General features: G+C 43.0%; 1 protein-coding gene across 2 annotated transcripts in view; it reads left to right on the top strand.

Moving 5' to 3' along the window:
* The window catches only part of raly (RALY heterogeneous nuclear ribonucleoprotein), a 73,523-nt gene extending 49,036 nt beyond the window's left edge, over positions 1-24,487 (top strand). For both annotated transcript variants that reach the window (XM_031827271.1, XM_031827269.1), the window contains 2 exons: positions 23,964-24,112; positions 24,440-24,487. In XM_031827271.1, coding sequence (XP_031683131.1) covers positions 23,964-24,112; positions 24,440-24,481 — 191 coding nt within the window. In that variant the 3' untranslated portion in view covers positions 24,482-24,487. The remainder of the gene's footprint in view (positions 1-23,963; positions 24,113-24,439) is intronic.
* Positions 24,488-25,755: the final 1,268 nt, after the last annotated feature.

Raw genomic sequence — 25,755 nt, 5'->3', positions numbered from 1 at the left:
CCACTTCCATTGTGGGGCTCTATAGGAGACACCATATTTCTCTCTATACTCCGCCAGGAGGCAGAAGAATCATGTCTAAAAATGTAGGAAGGGACTTAATGCTAGTGCCTGGAAATACAATTTCAAGTTTGGTACGGATAGTCCTCCTACGTCTTTTCCTCTGTGTATGTTGGTTAATTTTATCCTCAATCGCTTACCTTGCCACATTTTATCCCAATAGCCAGAAGGCGTTAGACATGGGAATCATTGAACCGTGAAGACAGTCAGCGTACATATCTCCGGACGACAATGACTCTTCAACCTTAGGATGTTGAAGAAATTCAGCCTTGCGCCAAAGCCAGGGCATGTTTTCCCCGTTTCCATCACTCAGACTCCCAGTCTTCACCTGGTTAAAGCAACTGGGATGTTAGTCCATCTACCGAGGTCGGGTTTAATTCATTTGAGCTTTCTGATAAAGTTTCTGGCAATGGTTTTATCTAAGGAAGGAAATATACAGTATCTCCTCGCAAATATTTTAAATGGGAAACAATTGGGATTACATAAGTAGAGATAGGAGTCCTCCATCGGGGTCTTGAGAGGCACTAGGGCTGATTTGGTTTGATTAATATTATAACTTGAAGCGAACCTGAAATAATTGAATCTTCAATGTGTTTCAAATCAAATTTTAATTGTTACATGTGCCGAATACAACAGGTGTAGACTTACCATGAAATGCTTTACGAGCCCTTTCCCAACAATGCAGAGTTAAAAAGTAAGAAAAATTTGCAAAAGGAAATAGTAACAATAATGAGGCTATATACAGTACAAGGAATACCGGTACCAAGATAATGAGCAGGGGTTCACCTTGACTTTTTCCACATTTTGTTGTGTTACAGCCTGAATTAAAAATTGATTAAATTGCGATTTAAATTTTTTTATAATTTTGGTCACTGGCCTACACACATTACCTCCATTACAAGTGAATAAAAAAAACTTTGTTATGGCAAGCCTGAATAAGTTCAGAAGTAAAAATATGCTTAACAAATCCCATAAATTACATGGACTCGTGTGCAATAATATTGTTTAACATGATTTTTGAATCATTTTGGTTGAATCTGTTTGAAATTCACTGCTGGACTGAGAGACTGTAAGGTCTGTAAGGTCTCTCAGTCCAGCAGTGAATTTCAAACAGATTCAACCACAATGACCAGGGAGGTTTTCCAATGCCTCCATAACCTACAATCAGAAGTGCGCAGAATTTGGGCAGCACGTGGAGCAAATACAAAATAGAAGATTGCTGAGTTGCGAATGTCAGTGAGAAGTAGAGACCCAGGCAGGCAAATTGCAATATTTAAAAATAAATTGTGAAAAAACTCTTTGGAAAGCAAATGGCTATTGCTGTAGAGATTACAATGAAAAGACTCCAATCAGTCTTTAAATTATGAAAATTCTCAACTTAATTGAGTGAACAGTAAGTAGCCTATCTTATTGGCACCAGCAGAGAACATCAGCCATATCCCTGCATTCCAAGTCAATCGCCAAACATTTCTGAAAAAAAAAAAAACGATAAAGCCATAGGTTCCTATTTTTCTTGCTCTGTTGATGGTAGGTGCACCAGATTCAGCTGCCCTGCGTGCCGGATAGGCGACATGTTCCCATTTTTTTAACCATTTTGTGTGTCTGGCCATAGGATAAACAACATGGATTTGTGCATGAGGCAAAACAATGCAGTGTGACTCGAGTTTCGCCATAAACTGGAAGACGGTGTCCCTTTTTGGTTAGCAGAGGAAAAGTAGAGTGGAGGGACGTTGAGAGGCGAACCCTCAGTCTGCTGCTTTCTCCCTCTGCTGAGACTGACAATCAGATGCAGGCACCATCAGCCCAGTAAAATCAAAAAGCGAATTATTTAAATGTAGGCTCACTCAGCTGTACCTCATAAAGTAATACAACTTACCCTATCTATTGCTGGTGTGATCGTATAGCAACAATTATCTCTTTTATGAACAAGTCTTACAAATGGATACATTCTTTTGACAGCTTATCAGTGTACACCCAATATGTCCCCCCTGTTGATGATGCTTATTATGCATTATGGTTGAACCTAAAATATTACATGTAACAAAAAAATGAAATAGGATTAAATATATATGTGAAATTGAATTAAACAATAATGTATGTTGATGCTAATATTATGAAGAATATTTAATTATGTTTCCATATAACAATAGCCTAATATATTCAATAAATGATTGTTTTTTAACAGTTTCACTTAATTCATTCTAATTAACTTAATAATTATGACACACCCCTCACTGTTGTCATTGGTTGCACTAATTGCACTGTTAATCTACATAACCTGGTTCAAACATTCACTGTCACGCCCTGATCTGTTTCACCTGTCCTTGTAATTGTCTCCACCACCTCCAGGTGTCGCTTGTTTTCCCCAGTGTATTTATCCCTGTGTTTCCATGCCAGTTCGTCTTGTATTTTTCCAAGTCAACCAGCCTTTTTCCCATTCTCCTGCTTTTTGCATTCTCCTTTTTCCTAGTCCTCCTGGTTTTGACCCTTGGTTTTGACCTTTTGCCTGTCCACGACCATTCTCTTGCCTACCCCTTTGGATTAATAAACATGGTAAGACTCCAACCATCTGTCTCCTGTGTCTGCATTTGGGTCTTGCCTTGATAGTATGAACTGGCCATGACAGACCCAGCAGACTTGGACCAGCTCTGCCAAGCTGTCTCCCTGCAGGGAACCACCATTGGGAGACATCAGGAGTTGCTACAGGGCCTTTCAGTTCCTTGACAGAACGCCACGACCATGGGTTAAAGGCTATTTTAGAGCAAATCGGGGAGTTAGCTCAGACTGTCTGCCACCTCTGAAAAAAAAAAATCTCCCTCTGTTGAGTTTGTACAGCCTATCCCGACTCTCCGTGAAACCCGCTTACCTCCTGCAGAGCGATATTCAGGGAATCCTGGTACCTGCCGGGGTTTTCTTTCTCAGTGCTTGGTTATTTTTGAGCTACAGCCATCTTCGTTTTCTTCAGACTGATCGAAGATAGTGTATATAATTAAGCTAATGTCAGGAAGGGTGCTCTCCTGGGCTATGGGAACAACAATCTGACATTTGCGGTCATTTGGTGGAATTCATGGCAGAGATGAGAAGTTTGAGTCTCCAGTATCTGGGAGAAAGGCAGCCAGCAAACTGCTTGACTTACGTCAAAACTCCCATAGTGTGGCAGTCTACGTGGTGGACTTTCGCACCATGGCTGCAGAGAGTGCCTGGAAGCCGGCACATTTTGATACTTTTCTGCAAGGATTATCTGAGGTAAAGGATGAGCTAGCTGCTCGGGAACTTCCGGTGGACCTCAACTCTCTTATCGCCTTAACCATGAACATTGATGGACACCTAAGTGAATGTGAGAGGTGGTCTGGTCTCGGGTACACCCGATATGGTGCGTTCACCTCGTATGGAATCCGGAAGTTTCCGAAGGCAGCTCTTCCAAGAGGAGTCGAAGTCACCCGAGCGCTCTCGTGAATCTATGACGGGTGAGTTGGATACTCCTGAGCCTGTGCAGTTGGGAAGAACTAAGCTATCAGTTTGGGAGTGCACACGGAGGATGAGTAATAACTGTTGTCTGTACTGTGGAGTGGCATGACATTTTATAGCTACCTGCCCTATTAGGAAACCCTTGTCTCTAGTGGGTACTAGTACTATGGTGAGTCAGACTGGGAGTTCCCAAATTCCCATCACCCGCACACCCCTTTTTGCTCTTGTGTTGTGGGGAGACCAATCTAAGTCTTTCCGAGTGTTCATTGATTCTGGGGCTGATGAATGTCTTATCGATGCCATGATATCTTCAGAGCTTGGTATTCCCACTCAGCATCTCTCTGTGCCCATGGATGCTAGTGAACTGGACGGCCACTCTATAGGGGAAGTCATTCATAGTACTGTGCCCGTTCAATTACGGGTTTCTGGTAACCACAGTGAGACCATACAGTCCCTCCTCATTGCATCTCCCCATGTTCTAGTTGTTGGGATTTTCCTGGCTACAAAAGCACAATCCTGTGATTGACTGGACAACAAGCTCTATCCTGGGTTGGAGTCCTTTTTGCCATTCCCTACATAAGGGACGCCGATGGCATTTCCCGTATGATTGATAAGGATCTCCATATTGCAAATGTACAGTCCCTTACTAGACGTCCGCAAATGTTTTTAAAATAGGCCGCCGGACTCAGGTCGTGCCCCAGGGTCAGATCTTCCGGGAAGTCATCAAATAAAGTCTCTCGGAGATTTGGCTTCCATTTTATAACATTTTAAACTTTTAGTCATTTTTACGCTGTCCTGGAGAATTCCACCAGATGGCGACTGGCTACTTATTGCAAATGGGCAAAACCTCACCAAAGTGACATGGCCATTTCTCCTAAATGGAAAAGTCTTCGAAGACAACTCGGTGAGCACAGGTTTGGCCAAATGGGCTTTTAGCCCAGAAACAAGATGGCGTCAACGCCTCAACGCTTTTTGAGTTATAAGGCCCATTTTCTGGGATTAAAGGTAAACGGTAATAGAGCTCTAATTGGACCGCTTCACATCAAAGTACATGAACCTACGGTGTAAGGAAAAAAGAACCAGCCATTTATCTATCGTAATTTACGAGAATGGTTAAAGAATTTTAAAAATAAAATAATTGAGTTACAGATCCAGTTGTGGCATGTTCAGACGAATCCGTTAAGGCGGGTTTTGGAACTGTATGTGATTTCTGTGATTTTCTGAACTCGCACACACAGTCAATGGGGAAAGACACAGTGTGAGGCTTTCAGACAGAGCGTGCAATAGTTACCTGCTTTCGAACTATCAAAGAACCGTCAGACCTAGAGCTCTGAAACTTTAAATACATGTTCTAGAGCTTAAGTCGATAAATGGCATCACCATAGTCTCTAGGAAGTGCCGAGTTCAACGAGATGCCACACTTGACCGTAGCGACCTTGCAAAAAAGTATGCCCAAAATTAAGCCTGACCTAAATTTGAGGTGCTTTTGGGTGACAGCGGCAGAACCATTGACACTAGAGACACAATTCAACCACAGGAACGTTCCTAAGGTCCTCCCGATCTGTGCAAGCCTAACCTTAACAGTTTACAATGACATCTCTCCCCATAGGAATACATTGCCTGCTCCCCTAAACTTCAACCTGATGCCTATGTGGCATCAAACTGTCTTCGATAACAATCCATCAGGCCACTATGAGGATTACCTGTGTTGATTCTAAGCTTCCTGGAGAAACCGGAAGTTGTTCAATTCTCCCTGGTGGTTTTGATATACCCAACCTGCAGTTTTTCAAAAACACTGCATTCAACCCTCTGTAAATCAGTCAGTTCTTATCGTAAAGACTTGAAACTCAGGATTCTGTAAAAGCCTACCCCAAGGAGAATATGTGTTTAACTTCAGTGCGAACATGACGTGCCTTAAATTGGGGACATAGGGGCTGTTTCAAAGGGTTAAAGTCACATCTTTCCAAAATGTCATGTGTGATTAGGCAACCCTCGAACTGTAAATCAGTCATTTCTCCCATCAGATGTCCAAGAAAACTCACACACACACAACCAGGATGGAGTAACAGTGTGGGGCTTACAGACACACAGAGCATACAATAGTTACCTGCGTTCGAACTATCAAAGAACCGTCAGACCTAGAGCTCTAAAACCTTAGAAGCCTGTTCTAGCTCTTAAGTCACCGTGCACTATGTTGCTCTAGAAGGTTCCTAGGCCGAGAAACAGCCTTGTACATTTGCAATGACTTCAATTCACTTTGACCATCGCGAAAATGACATTTTAGAACATTTAGAAAAGTCCCAGAGTCACAAGACTAGGTGTATTGAAACCGCCTCGGCCCATAGAGATGGACCCTAAAGTTTCTGTCCCATAGCAATGCCAGGATAAAGTGCACTTTCAGCAATAATTAAGGTTGCTGCTCGGGCTCCGAAGGACCTATCATGTCGAAACTTGGAATTCGGGGTTGCCTTAGCTAGGCCTACACATAATGTCGAAACTGGACCCGCAGCTAGAACATAACTACGTGTTTAAACAGAAGGCGCTGTGAATTTTGGGCCTGCTCTGAAATATGTGATAGTTGCCTTCTAAACGAGTTGGAAGTGGGTTTGGTGTCAGTTTGTTTCAGTTTGGTGTCAGAATGATATCTTATTGACTGATGGACGGTGACTTTATTGTTGACTTTTGTCCATTTGCAATAAGTTTAAACAGTGATAAACAATCACCAAATTGACATGCTGAAATCAACACCAATGAGCGATGGAGAGGAACCACTATCACTGCCCGAGTTCAACGGGCCAGTCAATTGGGCATTTCTGCAGTATATTAGAGCATGTCAAATTTGTGATGGTAAATACCCATTGCAAGACATAGCAAATGGACAGTACATTTCCAATGTTTTTAATGAGTGATTTACCATCACCAAATGGACATGCTGAAATCAACACCAACGAGCGATGGCGAGGAACCACTATCACTGCCCGGCCATCCCGAGTTCAACGGGCCAGTCAATTGGGTATTTCTGAAGTATATTGGAGCATATCAAATTTGTGATGTAAATGCCCATTGTAAGACACTGCAAATGGACAGCCGTGCACCTGGAAATCGGAACGGGTTACCAGGCGCACATTATTTATTTATTTTTATCCCTTTTTCTACCCAATTTTGTGGTATGGTATCCAATTGTTTAGTAGCTCGGGAGAGACGAAGGTTGAAAGTCATGCGTCCTCCGATACACAACCCAACCAAGCTGCACTGCTTCTTAACACAGCGCGCATCCAACCCGGAAGCCAGCCGCACCAATGTGTCGGAGGAAACACCGTGCACCTGGCAACCTTGGGTAGCGTGCACTGCGCCCGGGCCCGCCACACGAGTCGCTGGTGCGCGATGAGACAAGGATATCCCTACCGGCCAAGCCCTCCCTAACCCGGACGACGCTAGGCCAATGGTGCGTAAAATAATCAAATAAGACAAAGGTATTGTTATATATGTATAATTGACACAAAAAAAAGAAAACTGTCCAGAAAGTACTTTTTAGAGGGGGTTGTATTTTTGAAAATGTCCTGTGGCTTGTCCATTTGCAATATGAAAATCTACGGTGGAGCGCGCTCGCCATCTTTGGAATTTTTGTTGTATGACACTTAGCATTTGCATGAACTGCCGTCCAGTTGAGCGGTATTTGCGATTGTGTATATGTTTCACCCAATGGCAATAAGTTGCCATCCATTTTTGTTCATTTCATGGGGGTCTTCCCTTACCACTGCCTTCAAGCAGCACAGCCTTCAAGCAGCACAGCCAAATCGTCCTCCTCAGGATGTTAGCAAGAGTGTGGTTTTCTCTGCTAGTCCTACTGAATAGCATTGACCTTCTGGAAGTGTTCAGTAAGGCACGTGCTATTTCCCTTCCCCCATACCATCCTTATGATTGTGCCATTGACCTTCTCCCAGGCACTACACCACCTCGGGGTCGGTTGTATTCTCGGTTGTATTGCTGAGGGCAATGGTCAGATGGATTGGCATAAACCAATGTCCAGTGTGCAGTTGCAAAGGTTTCTTGGGTTTGCAAATTTCTACCGCTGTTTCATTTGGGATTACAGCACCCTGGCGGCCCCCCTCTCGGCACTCACCTCCCCCAAGGTACCGTTCAAATGGTCTCCAGCTGTCGACAAAGCCTTTGTGGACCTGAAGCATCAGTTCACAACAGCACCCATCCTCATGGATGCTTCGGAAGTTGGAGTGGGGGCCATCCTGTCCCAGTGATCTGCCCCTGACCAGAAGCGTCATCCCTGTACCTTCCAGTCTCATCTCAATCCTGCTGAGAGGAACTACGATGTTGACAACCGAGAACTCCTGGCGGTGAAGATGGCGTTGGAGGAGTAGAGGCACTGGCTGGTAGGAGCAGAACAGCCATTCCTGGCCTGGACCGACCATAACTTGGATTATCTCCGTTCAGCCAAGAGCCTCAACTCAAGGCAGGCCCGGTGGGCCCTCCTGTTTACCAGATTCAACTTTACCATTTCTTACCATCCTGGGTGTGCTCTCTCCCACCTATACAGTTCCTCTGCCACATCCTCTACTGCCAAAACCATTCTCCCTACCTCATGCCTTGCTGCCACTGTGGATTGAGGTATTGAGAACCTGGTTTGTGAGGTGCAACGCTCCCAACCTGGATCTAAAGGGTCCTTGCTAACCGTCTGTTTGTCCCTAACCCAGTTCAGTCCGAAGTTCTGGAATGGGCTCATTCCTCCAGGCTGACCTGTCATCCAGGGTCCTGTCGTACACTAGCGTTCCTTCAACGTTTCTGGTGGCCCACAATGGTCCCTGACGTCTCTGCCTTCGTCACCGCATGCACTTTTTGTGCTCAAAACAAGACTCCACGGAAAGCTCCTTCTGGCCTCCTGCAGACACTCATCCCTGGTCTCATATCTCTGGACGTTTTCACTCTGGTTCCCTCCGTCTGATGGCAACACTGTCATTCTAACGATTGTCGACCGGTTCTCCAAGGCCTCCTATTTCATCCCTCTCCCCAAAGTACCCTCTGCCAAGGAGACGGCCCAGCTTATGGTGCAGCATGTCTTCCGGATCCATGGAGTCCTGGTAGACATGGTCTCTGATCGGGGTCCTCAGTTCTGGAAGGCATTCTTCACCCTTATTGGGTTGTCGGCCAGCCTGTCATCCGGATTCCATCCCCAAGCTAAAGGTCAGTCGGTGCGAGCCAACCAAGAAATGGAGACCGTCTTAAGGTGCCTGGTCTCAACCAACCCCACTACCTGGAGCCGTCAACTGGTCTGGGTGGAGTATAATGTTAAGTTAGTTTTTTTAAAGAAATGTTTAAAAAAATCTGAGGGGTAGATCTTTGTTTGCATTTTCACTCAAAGGTTGGTGACCACTGGGCAACAAAAAAAGTCTGTCAATGAAAATAGTCCGGATAGCCATTTCAGCAGTCTTATGGCTTTGCGTTTCAGTCCCAAACTTGGTGCCCTGGTACCATGTGGTAGCAGAGAGAACAGTCAATAACTTGTTTGGCTAGAGCCTTTTTCTGACACTGCCTGGTATAGAGGTCCTGGATGGCAGGGAGCTGTAAACACTACCCTCTGTAGCGCCTTACGGTCGGATGCCAAGCAGTTGCTATACCAAGCCATGATGCAGCCTGTCAAGATGCACTCAGTGGTGCAGCTGTATAACTTTTGAAGGATCTGAGGGCCCATGCCTAATCTTTTTATCCTCCTGAGGGAGAAGAGGTGTAGTGCACTCTTCACAGCTGTGTTGTTGTGTTTGGACCATAATAGATCCTTAGTGATGTGAACTCTGAGTAACTTGAAGATCTCAACCTGCTCCCACTACAACTCCGCCGATGTGAATGGGGTGCGTGCTCGGCCCTTCGTTTCCCTTAATCTATAATCAGCTCCTTTGTCTTGCTGACTTTGAGGGAAAGGTTGTTGTCCTGGCACCACATTGCTGTCTCATAGTTGTTGGTGATCAGGTCGACCACCGTCGTGTCATCTGCAAACTTACTGATGGTGTTTTGGAGTCATGCTTGGCCACGCAGTCATGAGTGAACAGGGAATATAGGAGGGAACTAAGCACGCACCCCTGAGGGGCAACCGTGTTGAGGTTCATGTGGTGGATGTGTTGTTGCCTACCCTCACCACCTAGGGGTGATCGGTCAGGAAGTCCAGGATCTAGTTGCAGAGGAAAATGTTCAGTCCCAGGGTCCCCAGCTTAGTGATGAGCTTGGAAGACGTTATGGTGCTGAACACTGAGCTGTAGTCAAATGCATGGTATGCAAATGTGAGGGGGTCCAGGGTGTATGGAATGATGGCAATGATATGAGCCTCATTTAGAATTATGTGATTACAAGCTGCAGGTGTTCCTGGTTTTAGGTTTTCTAAATGGATTATTTGGACGAATCAGGATTAGGAGAAGGCAGGTGCTTAAACTGAGGCAGTGATTTCAAGCCCTGTGTGCAGTACTTTTTGTACCCCTGGGGAAACACTAAAGACGGTGTCACGTCATGACTGTAGATTGCTTTGTATGTTTCTATTTTTTTGTTTGGTTGGGGATGTGATGTGGGTGGGGTGTTTGTATGTCTAGGTTTTGTATTTCTATGTTTTGGCCGGGTATGGTTCTCAATCGGGGACAGCTGTCTTTCGTTGTCTCTGATTGAGAACGATACTTAGGTAGCCTGTTTTCCCACTGTTAGTTGTGGGTGGTTGTTTCCTGTTTTGTGTTTTCACCTTTCAGGACTGTTTCGATTTTCATTTCTTACGTATACTTTGTTATTTGGTATTTTCGTGTTCTGTTATAATAAATAATTATGGACACTTACCACGCTGCGTTTAGGTCCGATCCTTCCTACTCTTCATCCGATGAAGACGAAGATCGTTAGACGGACCGTTCATTCTACATTTATATTTGAATTAAATTCCATGTTTCAGATTAGCATCTCCCAAACAATAAATGATATGTATCAATATGATATGTCACTTTGTTTTTAAATTGGATATTGGAAATTTGAAATAGAATTGATGCTGCTGTGTGGTGAACAGCTTTGGAAAACTGAGCCATTGACTGTGCCAGATGGCTGTGTAACGAGTGAGTTGCTGTTTGACAATAAGGCACTAGAATGTCTACAGTCAAAGTTTTTAACCTAAAAGAAGACCGAGAGACAGGAGTATGCAATAAGGAGTCGACCGGGATTGGCAAGAAGAATACTGAGTTGTCCTGAAAAGCATGGTAAGCTAACGTTACTGAGTGAGTGTCAAGCTAGTTACAGTAGCTAGCTAGCTAGTTGGTTAAATATCTAGCTAGCTCGCGGCGTTTTACAGACAAACTGTCAGTTTTACATGTAACTAGCTAGATAATGAACTAAACTGCAATTATCATAAACCATTGACATCTCTCTCCCTCTCCAGTGCTGTTACGTAAGATGAAGTAATCTCCTCTGCCTTCCAGCTGTTCCTCCATGCTGTTCCTTCATGCCATACCACTTTCCAGTGGTGGCGAATCTCTCGTGATAGGCAACAATTCTTCTTGTGAACAATGCTGTTTTCAGGCCTGGCATGCGAGGAAGCATGATGACCTTTTGCATATCAACGCTGCTCACAGACCAGTCCTCAGGCCAATCTTTGTGCAGACTTCTTATGTTCCTCATGTTTTCTACATTGCATGCAGTCAGGTGCTGCATGTCTTGGAAGGCTTGGGTTTCCATGGCCTCATTCTCCCTGTGCTCCATCTTCAGATGATGACCCTGCACCAAACAGAACTCATAATCCTCCTCTCCAAGCTTCACAAAGCTGATGTTCCTTCCCTTTACCGCCTTGCGATAGGTTTCATAACCGCAGCTGGCATCTTTGTTCTTCTCCTTGTAGTCATTATGCATGAACCGAATATTGACATCACTAGAGAGGTAGAGGCAATGTGGGGCATGCTCTCGTCTGTAGTGGCTGATTTGGGGATGGAAGGACTCAATGTGTTGCAGGATTGGATTCATGTTCAATTTGCTCAAGGAAGATTTCTTTCCCCTCTGATCCTTTGGTGGAATCAGTTTGGTGATTGACTTGCCCATCATTGTGACAATCAACCTGTCATTTTTGGGGTGGTAGCCCAATGTTGTCAGAAAAAAACACTTTGCACACCTGTTGATCAGAACTGCTCTGGTTTGGAAGATGGTACAGAAACGACTTGCTGCGTTGACTGTCAGCACCAACAGTGACATTTTCTTAGATTGCTGTGCCACCATGTGGAAGATACATGTCCTCTTCTCCTTATACTTAATCTCCCAATACTTACCCATATTTCCTTTCACCTAACCTCAAATACTCTAAGTACTTTGCCTCTTGCATTTGGGACCACATGTCTTACCCATTGGTGGAATCCTGGATTTCTGTTCTGGAGTTGTGTCCACGGGCTCAGCTGCCACTTGTGCTGGAACATCCAACTCTGAAGGTGGATGATAATCGTCATCATCATTGGCAATTGATTACTCTTCTGATAGACTGATGTCTAAGGAGTTAGAGACCACCCACTAGTTCTCTATTTCTTCAAATAGTGTTGACACTGTGACTTCAGTAAAAGGGGGTAGATCAGGAATCTTTGTTGGAATGTGGTGCTCAAACTCAACTGAAATAAATAGAGCAAATAATCAGGGACATGCATCCTAATGATTCTATTCTGTCATGGATGATAATTAATACTGACATTTTCTGGTGTGGAAACATATGATCATAATCCTTTTCAGTTATTCTATAATATAGGATATAATCAATGTTGATTTTTTTCTTGTGCAAACATTATCATAATTTTCACTGTCATAACTGAGTTCATCTATTAACCTGTTTCTTCGAGCAATCCTGTATCCGGGAGCGTAATTGTAGCCTCAAGCTCATTACCATAAAGCAACATTAACTATTCATGAAAATCGCAAATGAAATGAAATAAATATATTGGCTCACAAGCTTAGCCTTTTGTTAACAACACTGTTATCTCAGATTTTCAAAATATGCATAAGCATTTGTGTAAGAGTATTTGTGTAAGAGTATTGATAGCTAGCATAGCATTAAGCCTAGCATTCAGCAGGCAACATTTTCACAAAGAAGAAAAGAAAGAAAAGAAAAGAAAAGCATTCAAATAAAATAATTTACCTTTGAAGAACTTTGGATGTTTTCAATGAGGAGACTCTCAGTTAGATAGCAAATGTTCCGTTTTTCCAAAAATATTATTTGTGTTGGAGAAATCGCTCCATTTTGTTCATCACGTTTGGCTAAGACTGAATATTCAGTCATTAAAACGCCAAACTTTTTTCCAAATTAACTCCATAATATCGACAGAAACATGGCAAACGTTGTTTAGAATCAATCCTCAAGGTGTTTTTCACATATCTATTCGATGATAAGTCATTCGTGGCAGTTTGGTTTCTCCTCTGAAGCAAATGGTAAAATACACGCAGCTGGAGATTACGCAATAATTGCAATGGAGGACACCAACCGGAGCACCTGGTAAATGTAGTCTCCTATGGTCAATCTTCCAATGATATGCCTACAAATACGTCACAATGCTGCAGACACCTTGGGGAAACGACAGAAAGTGTAGGCTCATTCCTTGCGCATTCACAGCCATATAAGGAGACATTGGAACAAAGCGCATTCAAAATCTGGGGCATTTCCTGTTTGAAATTTCATCTTGGTTTCGCCTGTAGCATCAGTTCTGTGGCACTCACAGATAATATCCTTGCAGATTTGGAAACGTCAGAGTGTTTTCTTTCCAAAGCTGTCAATTATATGCATAGTCGAGCATCTTTTCGTGACAAAATATCTTGTTTAAAATGGGAACGTTTTTTTATCCATAAATTAAAAGAGCGCCCCCTATATCCAATAAGTTAATTTCATACCTGCTCGCAAAAAGGCTCTTACATTTTTATTTACAAATACAAAAAAAATGCATGGATGGACATTGACAGGAATAAAACCAAGTGTTGACGTGGTTGTACTGTCCTAATACATCCTCACAGATACTAATCAGTTAGACCACAGTTAGACCACAGGGATTGGTGGAAGTCATGCAAAACAGTTTTTCCCGCATTCATGTAATTATGGCACTGAAGCAGACACATTGAGCACACGTTTGGCATGTCAAAGCTTGTTGTACTAATTACATATGCCAACAACAAAGGTGATGGATACAATTTGGGATTTTAACTTTCCTGACCAGGACAGTCACTCAATACTGGAATATAAAAGAAAACCAGAAACCCTGAACATGTGAGTAGATGTATTATTAATGAGCTAGCAATGCTGTGTGTGCGTGGCTTTTGACAATTCAGTATGGGGTGCACGTCCAACTGACCGTCAGCTGGCTAGAGAGCATGTGTGTGTGGTGTAACGTTATGGATTCAAATAGCCCATTGAATGACAGAATACAACTATAGGGATTATATTAATTCTAGGTAAATTAGATTGAAGCTAGATGGCTGTCACTGGCTAGAAATTGTATGTATGGTGTACTGATTCAAAGAAACCATCAGATGAAATTTCAGAATATAACTAATTATATGGCTAATAGATTGATGTTAGTATCAATTGCAGATCTCTTATGAGAGCGGGTAGCATTGTTAGTCTATGCTCACTAGCTAGCTTAGCTTGCTAGATAGCTAATTCATTTTGATGTCAGATCTACTTAGCTAGCTAGTTCTTACCAGTGTCTGGATGTCGGCGTTTCAGAGCAAGTTCAACCATCATTTCCCCCCAGGAATGCAATGCCATGTTATTATATCCCTAGATTAGCAATGTAGGTGTCAGTCAGTGTCATACAGGTTCGATTGCATCACTATCAGAATAAAATGATATTATACAAAGGTAAAACGCAGTAACTGCAGCCAATGGCAGGTTGAAACCAAGCTAAAAGGCAGTAAGTTTAGTTACTGCCATTTACCTTGGTTTCACAGTAACTTTTTGCAGTTACTGCTAATACGACCTCCATTTTCTCCAACACAATACAATAGAGGCAGGATACTTGTCCACATGATTTAAGCATGCATTTAATGTAACAAAAATTACATTAACTAATTTTTGACCAAATGAGCAGTTACTGCCTTTTTGCTTGGGAGGGCAGTTTAGTCCCATGGTTTTTAGCTTAGTGACGAGCTTTGTGGGCACTATGGTGTTGAACACTGTGCTGTAGTCAATGAACAGCATTCTCACATAGGTGTTCCTTTTGTCCAGGTGGGAAAGGGCAGTGTGGATTGCGTCATTTGTGGATCTGTTAGGGTGGTATGCAAATTGGAGTGGGTCTAGGGTATCCGGGATGATGCTGTTGATGTGAACCATGACCAGCCTTTCAAAGCACTTCATGGCTAGGAACGTGAGTGATACAGGGCGGTAATCATTTAGGCAGGTTACCTTTGCTTTTTTGGGCACAAGGACTATAGTGGTCTGCTTGAAACATGTAGGTATTGCAGACGGTTAAGACACTTGCCAGTTGGTCTGCGCATGCTTTGAGTACACGTCCTGATAATCCGTCTGGCTTCGTGAATGTTGACTAGTTTAAAGGCCTTGCTCACATCGGTTACCAAGAGCGTTATCACACAGTCATCCAGAACATCTGGTGCTCTCATGCATGCTTCAGTGTTGCTTGCCTCGAAGCGAGCATAAAATGCATTTAGCTCGTCTAGTAGGCTTGCCTCACTTAGGAGCCAATAAAATGGCAGCCAAGGGAGGGTAAGGGAGAACTTTGTATGCGGAGTAAAGGTGGTCTAGTTTTTTTCCCCTTCTGGTTGCAATTAGGTCAAACGGATTTAAGTTTGCCTGCAATAAAGCGCCGCTTCTGGATGAGCATTTTCTTGTTTGTTTATGACCATATACAGTTGGTTGCAAATAAATACAGTTGGTTACAAATAATATAGCTGAGAACTCTCTTGGTAGATAGTGTGGTCTACAGCTTATCATAAGGAACTCTACCTCAGGCGAGCAATACCTTGAGACTTCTTTACTATTAGACATCGCGCAGCAGCTGTTATTGACAGACACACCCCCACCCCTCGTCTTACCAGACGTAGCTTCTCTGTCCTGCCGATGCATGGAAAATCTTGCCAGCTCTATAAATATCCGGGTCGCCATGACCTGGTGAAAAATAAGATATTACAGTTTTTAATGTCCCGTTGGTTGGATGGTCTTGATCATATATCATCCATTTTGTTTTCCAATGATTGCACATTGGTCAATGCATTGCTTCTGACACATGGTAGTGGAAGTTTACAAACTCGCCTAAGAATTCTCAGAAAGCAGCCCGACCTCCACCCCCTTTAATTTCCGTCTTCACACATGACGGATTTGGGCCTGTTCCCAAGAAAGCAGTATACACTTTGCATTGGACTCGTTAAAGAGAAAATCTTTGTCCAGTTTGAGGTTAGTAATCGGTGTTTCTGATGTCCAGAAGTGATTTTGTGTCATAAGAGACGGTAGCAGCAACATTATGTGCAAAAAAACCTGACAAAGCACAATTGATTTGGACCCAGTAAAATGGCAGCCATTCCCTTCGGCGCCATATCTGTCAGATCTAAAGCATGAAGGATCGTGGCATGTGTCAGAAGCAATGCATGTTAGATAGATCCCATTAGCTAGTTAACTATAGCCTACAGATGTAACTCAGAGGTGTAGCCTACTTAAAACCTTTTTGGGATAGGGGGCAGCATTTTCACTTTTGGATGAATAGCGTGCCCAGAGTGAACTGCCTCCTACTCTGTCCCAGATGCTATTATTAGTATTGGATAGAAAACACTCTGAAGTTTCTAAAACTGTTTGAATGAGGTCTGTGAGTATAATAGAACTCATATGGCAGGCGAAAAGCTGAGAAAAATCCATCCAGGAAGTGGGACATCTGAGGTTTGTAGTTTTTCAATGCTTGGCCTACCGAATACACATTGAGATATGGATGAGGTTGCACTTCCTACGGCTTCCACTGGATGTCAACCGCCAGTGGTCTGGCAGAGAGCCTTGGTCTCATGACACGCGCTCTCCACAGAGTTCTCGCATTCCAGTGCTTTTCTGAAGACAAAGGAATTCTCCGGTTAGAACATTATTTGATGTTTTATGTTAAACATAAAGATTGATTACATACATCGTTTGACATGTTTCTAAAGGACTGTAACGGAACTTTTCGAGTTTTTGTCTGGATGAAGTGCCTGCGCCTCATGAAGATGGATTACTGGGCTGAACACGCTAACAAGTGGCTATTTGGACATAAATGATGGAACTTTATGGAACAAATCAGTCGAACTGGGATTCCTGGGAGTGCCTTCTGATGAAGATCATCAAAGGTAAGTGATTATTTATGGTGTTTCTAACTTTGTTGATTCCAAAATGGCGGATATTCCTATGGCTGTTTTGGGTTCTGAGCGCCGTTCTCAGATTATGCTTTTTCCGTAAAGTTTTTTTAAAATCTGACACAGCGGTTGCATAAAGGAGAAGTCTATCTTTAATTCTGTGAATAACACTTGTATCTTTTATCAATGTTTATTATGAGTATTTCTGCAAAATCACTGGATGTTTTGGAATCAAAACATTACTGCACGTAAGGCGCCAATGTAAACTGAGATTTTTGGATATAAATATGCACATTATCGAACAAAACATACATGTATTGTGTAATATGATGTCCTATGAGTGTCATCTGATCATCAAAGGTTAGTGATTCATTTGATCTATATTTCTGCTTTTTGTGACACCTATCTTTGGCTGGAAAAATGGCTGTATTTTTTTGGACTTGGCGGTAATCTAACATAATCATATGTTGTGCTTTAGCTGTAAAGCCTTTTTGAAATCGGACACGATGGGTAGATTAACATGATGGGTAGATTTTGAATTTTGCGCACTGCCTTTTCAGTGGAATGTTGTCGAGGGGAACGCCTGCGCTAGAAAGGTTAAGAAATAGAGTAGATACTTAAGGTTTTCGCTTAGCTAGTTACCTAGGCAAATCTTTCAGACATCACCATGAGCCAGTTTGGTATCAACAATCACAACTAAGTTAACAGCAAACTACTGTACAAGAAGGAGGAGCATGATGTTGTCATTGTCAATAAGTTGAGGTAGCAATTGTTAGTGAGATGAGACGTGGTGCCATAATATAATTCACTTGGAATGGCATGTCATGATTTTTTTTTTATCAACTCTATTGTTGTAATTTTCAGACATGAATCATGAAATAGGCAAACTGATACATGAACTCTAAATGCAGGAACCATTTTCTTTTGTTAATGTCTGCAGGTTTGTCATCTGATTTCTTGGAGCCTGCTGGCTACACTATCTAGACAAAGGTATGTGGACACCTCTTCAAATTAGTGGATTTGGCTATGGCTGAAAGTTGTATAAACTTGAGCACACAGCCATGCAATCTCCATAGACAAACATTGGTAGTGGAATGGCCTTACTGAAGAGCTCAGTGACTTTAAACATGACACTTTCATAGGATGCCACCTTTCCAACAAGTGAGTTCTTCAAATTTCTGCCCTGCTAGAGCTACCCCGGTCAACTGTAAGTGGTGGTATTGTGAAGTGGAAATGTCTAGGAGCAACAACAACCCTGCTGCGAAGTGGTAAGCCACACAAGCTCATAGAATGGGACTGCCAACTGCTGAAGCATTTTGCGCATAAAAATCATCTGTCCTTGGTTGCAACACTCACTACCAAGTTCCAAACTGCCTTTGGAAGCAACGTCAGCACACTAACTGTTCGTCGTGAGCTTCAGGAACTGGGTTTCCATGACCGAGCAGCCGCAATGCCAAGCAGGACAGGTGTAAAACTCGCCGCCATTGGACGTGTTCTCCGGAGTGATGAATCACGCTTCACCATCTGGAAGTATGATGGACGAACCTGGATTTGGTGGATGCCAGGAGAACGCTACCTGCTCGAATACGTAGTGCCAACGGTAAAGTTTGGTGGAGGAATAATGGTCTGGGGGTGTTTTTCATGATTCCCAATGAAGGACAATCAGCATACAATGACATACTAGACAATTCTGTGCTTCCAACTTTTCTGTTTCAGCATGACAATGCCCCTGTGCACAAAGCGAGGTCCATACAGAAATCATTTGTCGATCAGTATGGAAGAACTTGACTAGCCTGCACAGAGCCCTAACCTCAACCCCATCGAACACCTTTGGGATGAATTGGGACACCGACTGCGAGCCTGGCCTAATCGCCCCACAACAGTGCCCGACCTCACTAATCTTCATGGCTGAATGGAAGCAAGTCACCTCAGCAATGTTCAAACATCTAGTGGAAAGCCTTCCCAGAAGAGTGGAGGCTGTTATAGCAGCAACGGGGGGACCAATTCCATATGAATTTTGGAATGAGACATTCAACGAGCAAGTGTCCACATACTTTTGGTCTTGTTGTGTAGATGCCACCATTCCACAATGGAAGACATTGATCTGCAGCCATTGCATGATACTATTACAAGAGCACAAAGGCCCTATACACCACAAACCTGTAAAATCCTGGATATAACAAGATTCAACAACTGAGACAGACTGAACAAGTTCCACAGACATGTGACTAACAGAAATTGAATAATGTGTCCCTGAACAAAGGGGTGGTAAGGGTCAAAATCAAAGTTAGTCAGTATCTGGTGTGGCCACCAGCTACATGAAGTTCTGCAGTGCATCTCCTCATATACTGCACTAGATTTGCCAGTTCTGACTGTGAGATGTTACCCCACTCTTCCACCAAGACACCTGCAAGTTCCTGGACATTTCTGGGGGGAATGGCCCTAGCCCACACCCTCCGATCCAACAGGTCCCAGACGTGCTCAATGGGATTGAGATCCGGGCTCTTCGCTGGCTATGGCAGAACACTGACATTCCTGTCTTGCAGGAAATCACTCACAGAACGAGCAGTATGGTGGCATTTTCATGATGGAGGGTCCTTTCAGGTTGAGCCTGCAGGAAGGGTACTACAGCGTAGAGATTGCCTGCAATGACAACAAGCTCAGTCCGACGATGCTGTGACACACCGCCCCAGACCATGACGGACCCTCCACCTCCAAAATCGACCCCGCTCCAGAGTACAGGCCTCGGTGTAATGCTTATTCCTTCAACAATAAACACAAATCCGACCATCACACCTGGTGAGACAAAACCGTGACTAGTCATTGACGAGCACTTTTTGCCAGTACTGTCTGGTCCAGCGACGGTGGGTTTGTGCCCATAGGCGACGTTGTTGCTGGTGATGTCTGGTGGCGACCTGCCTTACAACAGGCCTACAAGCCCTCAGTCCAGCCTCTCTCAGCCTATTGCGGACAGTCTGAGCACTGATGGAGGGATTGTGCGTTCCTGGTGTGTGTTCCTGGCCATCCTGTACCTATCCAGCAGGTGTGATGTTCAGATGTACCGATCCTGTGCAGGTGTTGTTACACGTGGTCTGCCACTGCGAGGACGATCAGCTGTCCATCCTGTAGCGCTGTCTAGGCATATGACAGTATGGACATTGCAATGTATTGCCCTGGCCACATCTGCAGTCCTCATGCCTCCTTGCAGCATGCCTAAGGCACGTTCCCGCAGATGAGCAGGGACCCTGTGCATCTTTCTTTGTTTTTCAGAGTCAGTAGAAAGGCCTCTAGTGTCCTAAGTTTTCATAACTGTGACCTTAATTGCGTACCGTCTGTAAGCTGTTAGTGTCTTAATGACCGTTCCACAGGTGCATGTTCATTAATTGTTTATGGTTCATTGAACAAGCATGGGAAACAGTGTTTAAACCCTTTACAATAAAGATCTGTGAAGTTATTTGGATTTTTACAAAATATCTTTGAAAGACGTGGTCCTCAAAACGGGACATTTCTTCACTATGGCATTCTGCCTGTGTGATTGCACAGCATATTATCCAGGGCCACTGATTGGATTTAATATGCACACTCAATCGCATTCTCTCTCATCTCTGTAAAAGTATCCCAGACTTTTATAAAGAACTAGCATGTGTCCATGCCCCTATCCCCAGGTGAGTCTGCTGGGCTATAGTACTCTAGAGCAGTGCATCAAAACACCTGCCACCCTGTTGTCAGCTATCCGCAGACAGTTCCCTGAGGAAGGATGCAACTAACCCTTTAAATGGCCACAATTTGGGGATGACCAATGCAATAAAGTTTTGTATAAACAAATCATTTAAATTTTTTATATATTTAACTCAATTGTTAGATTACAAACAACTTTTTCATAGCATGTTTGGCACGTTAGGCTCTTATTTTTTACTTCTGTGCTAACTTCAACATCAAGACATCACTTAGAGCTTATGATTGAAAAGGTCTAACATCAGTGACATTCCCATGTCCAGGGTGAATTCCTTTCCATTAATTTACACCAGACACATCACACAGGCGTGTAAACTAAAACATACTGTATATATTATTCCAGTCAAGATTTAAGAATGGGTCAAATGGACAAAGTGAATATAAGTCTGGGCTTTTGCCTCTAGTACTTTCTATGAATTTGAGTGGTTATATACAATACATGTTGACAGAATGGCTGTGAGAGAAACTGTTGCTGTGCTCCCAGGTAAGGTCCTTGCTTCTGTTAGCACTGAATGCCCCAGTATTCAGTCAGGCAGCTTGAATCCGTGACAGTGGATTCTGTTGCTGTGCTCCCAGGTAAGGTCCTTGCTTCTGTTAGCACTGAATGCCCCAGTATTCAGTCAGGCAGCTTGAATCCGTGACAGTGGCTAACTGCAAGCATTGCAAAGCAATCACTAGCCTGATATTCAGTGGAGTGGGTATGTGGTCCATGTCTGGGTTTAAGGGTCTCTATTCCAAGTTTAAAAGGAGAAACATTAAAATGCCATGGGTCAGAAAAGGTTGAATACATTGGCCATGCTGTGAATCCAGCATGAATTATGTCATGTTCAAAACAATTGGAAACAAAAACACAAGCTCCGACTGAGAAAATACGTTTTGAACAGTCATCCAAGTCGGGAACTCTGATCTCTTTCTAGAGCTCTGACCTGAAGGGAAAGGGGGATACCTAGTCAGTTGTACAACTGAATGCCTTCAACTGAAGTGTGTCTTCCGCATTTAACCCAACCCCTCTGAATCAGAGGTGTGGGGGGCTGCCTTAAATCGACATCCACGTCTTCGGCACCTGGAGAACAGTGGGTGAACTGCCTTGCTCAGGGGCAGAACGACAGATTTTTACCTTGTCAGCTCAGGGATTCGATCCTGCAACCTTTTGATTACCGGCCCAACACCAACCACTAGGCTACCTGCCTCCAATCAGTTTATTTTTTTACCGAGTTCCCAGTTGTCTTGAAAGCACCATAAATCCAGAGATAAATGCCAGACTTTGATGACAAAGTTTAAAAACAAAATTTAACCACGAAAGACCGCCGCTTTTTCATGTGAGCCCTACACAAAAATGTTTTGTATGCTGCTGCATAAATGCTGTAATATGCCAGGGAGATATGTAATTTTGCACGCCCAATTTTTCAGTTTTTGATTTGTTAAAAAAGTTTGAAATATCCAATACATGTCGTTCCACTTCATGATTGTGTCCCACTTGTTGTTGATTCTTCACAAAAAAATTGTTTTATATCTTTATGTTTGAAGCCTGAAATGTGGCAAAAGGTCGCAAAGTTCAAGGGGGCCGAATACTTTCGCAAGGCACTGTATATATATATATATATATATATATATATATATATATATATTTTTTTATCAGCCCATGATAAAATGTGCAGAATTGCAGGAAATAAGCTTTAAACATGCAAAATTCTCTCCACCAACAAGAAGGGTGTGAACAGTGTCATGATCAGTGCTGGTGCCCTTAGAAATAGATGTGGCATAAAGATGTTCCAATGCTGGAAGGGGGCACCGAGTGAAAAAGTTTGGGAACACCTGGGCTAGTGCACATGTGCCAATACCAAAGTTTGCATACTAGCTATATAATACAAACACATTTGAGAAAACCATCAGTAGAGTTGAAAATGCAATGTAAACCCATTTAACTTTTTTTTTAACCAGTTTTCACACTTATTCCCAACCTAACCCAAACAAATGGACTCAGAATTTAGATGAGTTGGAGTTGGATGGAGGATCGGATGGACGGATTGAGCTTGAAACTGACGTTGCTAATTAGGAGTCTTCGTGTGAATCTCATGTTGACTTTGAGCCTCGCCACAGCAGAACCAGGACAGAGCAAACAGACAGTGATCAACTGCCACGGTGAGACAGGAGTCTGGAAGGGATGGCACAGTTTGGGTAGAAAAGAGTGACGAGTTTGTGACATGCAGATGTTGCTGCACAGAGATTGCACTGTTGCTCATGCACTCTTGTATGTCCGGGGAGCATACGACGGAAAAAGCATGGATGTGGAGTCATTTGGTTTGATAGGTATGGGGTGGGGTGGGCTTTTTCCAATATACCATGCCACTCAACCGCTTGAGAAATGGAGTCGCACCTCTGTCGCATTGGCCACATTCTCCAGACTTTCCACTTTAGTTGAATAGGCATCCACTTTAGAAGTGAGCAATGCGGGTGATTAATTTACAGATTTTAATTGCAAGTTGAGGATAGAGGTAATCGCCTCACGAACAATCTCTTATAGTAGTGACCAGCTCTTTCTGTTTTCTGGTGTTAAGAGCCGGCATGTTCCCGCAGGTGAATTGTGAATGGACCAGCAGCACCAGTGTGACAGAAAGAAATCTATTCAGTCATGTTTGTTTCCTCATCAGCTAGCTAGCAAAGAACCAGCTAACTTTACCAGTATATTCAAACATTTGGGAGTACAGAAAGTAAAAGGGATAGCTTCTTCAGGAGAGCAATAATCATAGCAATGAACGAATGACAGATCTCTAGAATGTTGTCATCACAAACGTGACTTTTATTTATTTATTTTTTTTACCTTTATTTAACCAGGCAAGTCAGTTAAGAACAAATTCTTATTTTCAATGACGGCCTGGGAACAGTGGGTTAACCTTGTCAGCTCGGGGGTTTGAACTTGCAACCTTCCGGCTACTAGTCCAATGCTCCAACCACTAGGCTACCCTGCCGCCACTTAAGGAGACAGTGTACAATTTTCAATATAATGTGTTCTCTAGAAAGGAAAATTGTACTTTTATATAATATAGAAACCTAATATTCCATAAATGAGGGATTTGTATCAACATTTTAGCTTTTAATAATAAACAAATGTATTTACATGATTACATACATTTACATGATTACATACATTTACATGATTACATATTTGTTTATAGGGCACAACATGTACTTCAGAAGTAGCTGGGAATCTCATAGGCTATATCTCAATCGATTTAAAAAATAGATGTATTTTCTTGTGTTTCAAGATGTTGTGCTCTTACCCTTTTTAAAGTAAAACAATGTAAATGTAGAGCCGTGTGTGTGTGTGTGTGTGTGTGTGTGTGTGTGTGTGTGTGTGTGTGTGTGTGTGTGTGTGTGTGTGTGTGTAGAGCTACGGAAGTCAGAGGACAACAAGAGTGAGGCGTTTCAGGACGAGTCATGCTCAGACACAGAGGAGCTGGTAGACGAGCCCCATAACAGTGATGTGGAGGATGGGGAGGAGGACGTCACACAGAATGAGTGTGAAGATGACGACATGGTCAGATTGTGTGTTTATGCTTGCAAGAATGTGTGCTTGAAGCCTGTATTGATGTGGGGTGTGTGTGCATGTGCAAGCATATTTACAAGGGTGGAGGTTAGTGTGTTTGTGTGGCCGTGCGTATGTACCTTTGTGTGGCCGTGCGTGAAGGCAGTATGGATGCGGATGAAGGAATGAGGTCACATATGACATGTGTGTGTGTTTTGGCTTTAGCACGGTATTGTACTGGCATCACACGCTGTCTGAACTAATGTTTGCTCAACCATAAGTTCTATTGCATGATATTACATTCAATTCCCTCACATTTCTCCTCACGTCATTTCACAGGAAAACAACCACCTATCAGAAATGGACTCCAACCTGCAATAAAAGGCAAGTTGTTCTGAATGTCGAAATATTTAAGTGAAGCAAAGAAACCTTCGATTGACACTAATTACTTGAAATGTGCATGGCCACCGGGCATTTGTATGAGACAATAGGTCAGAACAGAACTACTCTGATGCACATTCATAGCTGTGCTTTTGAAAGACAGCCTGGTCCAAATAGCATGGCAGCTAGTCAATCATTATATAAATGATGGTAAAGTGCTTTATTGACTTGAATGTAGGAACATTAATAAATGCTAGAGCACTCACATGGATAACGTCTGGGTAGCTTGCTAGCTAAGTAGATCGAGTAAGCAATTGCGGTCTTCTATGTTGAGTAGATACAAGGACTTGACTTGGATGTCCATCCGAAAGCCTTTTTCTTGGTATATTTCCAAGAGCAACTGTGAGTACCAAAACATGAATATTGCAGCACAATATTACAATATTCAGTGAAATATAGACTGTTTGCAGATTTCAATCAGTTTTGTTTCTCTGAGAATTCTGTAGATAATGTACGGATACGTACATTACTCACTTGAAAACCTGTTATGCAACAGGACCATCCCAGATTAAATTGACCAAATCACCCATGTACTGTAGTAAATGTTAACAACAAATCTGTCTTACTTGGCTCTAAGCTAAAATGTCAGTTACAGATATCTAGTGGGAAATTACTCACATTGAACTTGAAACAGTTGGTAAAAGTTATCAAAATGAGGGAAATTATCCCGATTGTTTTCTCTAATCTGGTGTTCAAGGTTAAATGGCTCAACTTCTCTCGCGTTTAGACCTCCTCAGCCACTGCGATATTGCAAGGCTTTCAGAAAACAAACACACCATAGTGTCAGGAATCTGTTTCTGATTCCACTGTGATCACATTTCCCCATTTCTCCTCTGAGCAAACACAGAGTGAGGCCCAGGAGACCCAAGCCAAATTAACACAGCGCCAGACACCAATTTCCCCGGTTCGTCACGCTGCCTCCGACCGACACGTGTTTATTTATTTATAAGTTGATGCTCACAGAGAGGGTTTGCATTGTAGACTGAATCAGGCTCATGAGGAAGGTCGTTTTAATACAGTAGGCTGCACATATTCACATCTGAGCCTGCATTGAAATAAAATGAGAACATACACTCAGCGGACAGTAAACCCATCTAGTCCTGGGTCGGATCCCCCTTCGCCTCCAGAACATTCTGAATTATTCGGGGCATGGACACATTGCTCAATTGGTATCAAGGGACACAACTTGTGCCAGGAAAACATTACCCCAACCA

Source organism: Oncorhynchus kisutch, linkage group LG1, assembly GCF_002021735.2.
Source record: "Oncorhynchus kisutch isolate 150728-3 linkage group LG1, Okis_V2, whole genome shotgun sequence".
In the NCBI taxonomy this organism is placed as follows: Eukaryota; Metazoa; Chordata; class Actinopteri; order Salmoniformes; family Salmonidae; genus Oncorhynchus; species Oncorhynchus kisutch.
Note: the sequence above shows the minus strand (reverse complement) of the source record. Positions and strands in the feature narration are given on the sequence as shown.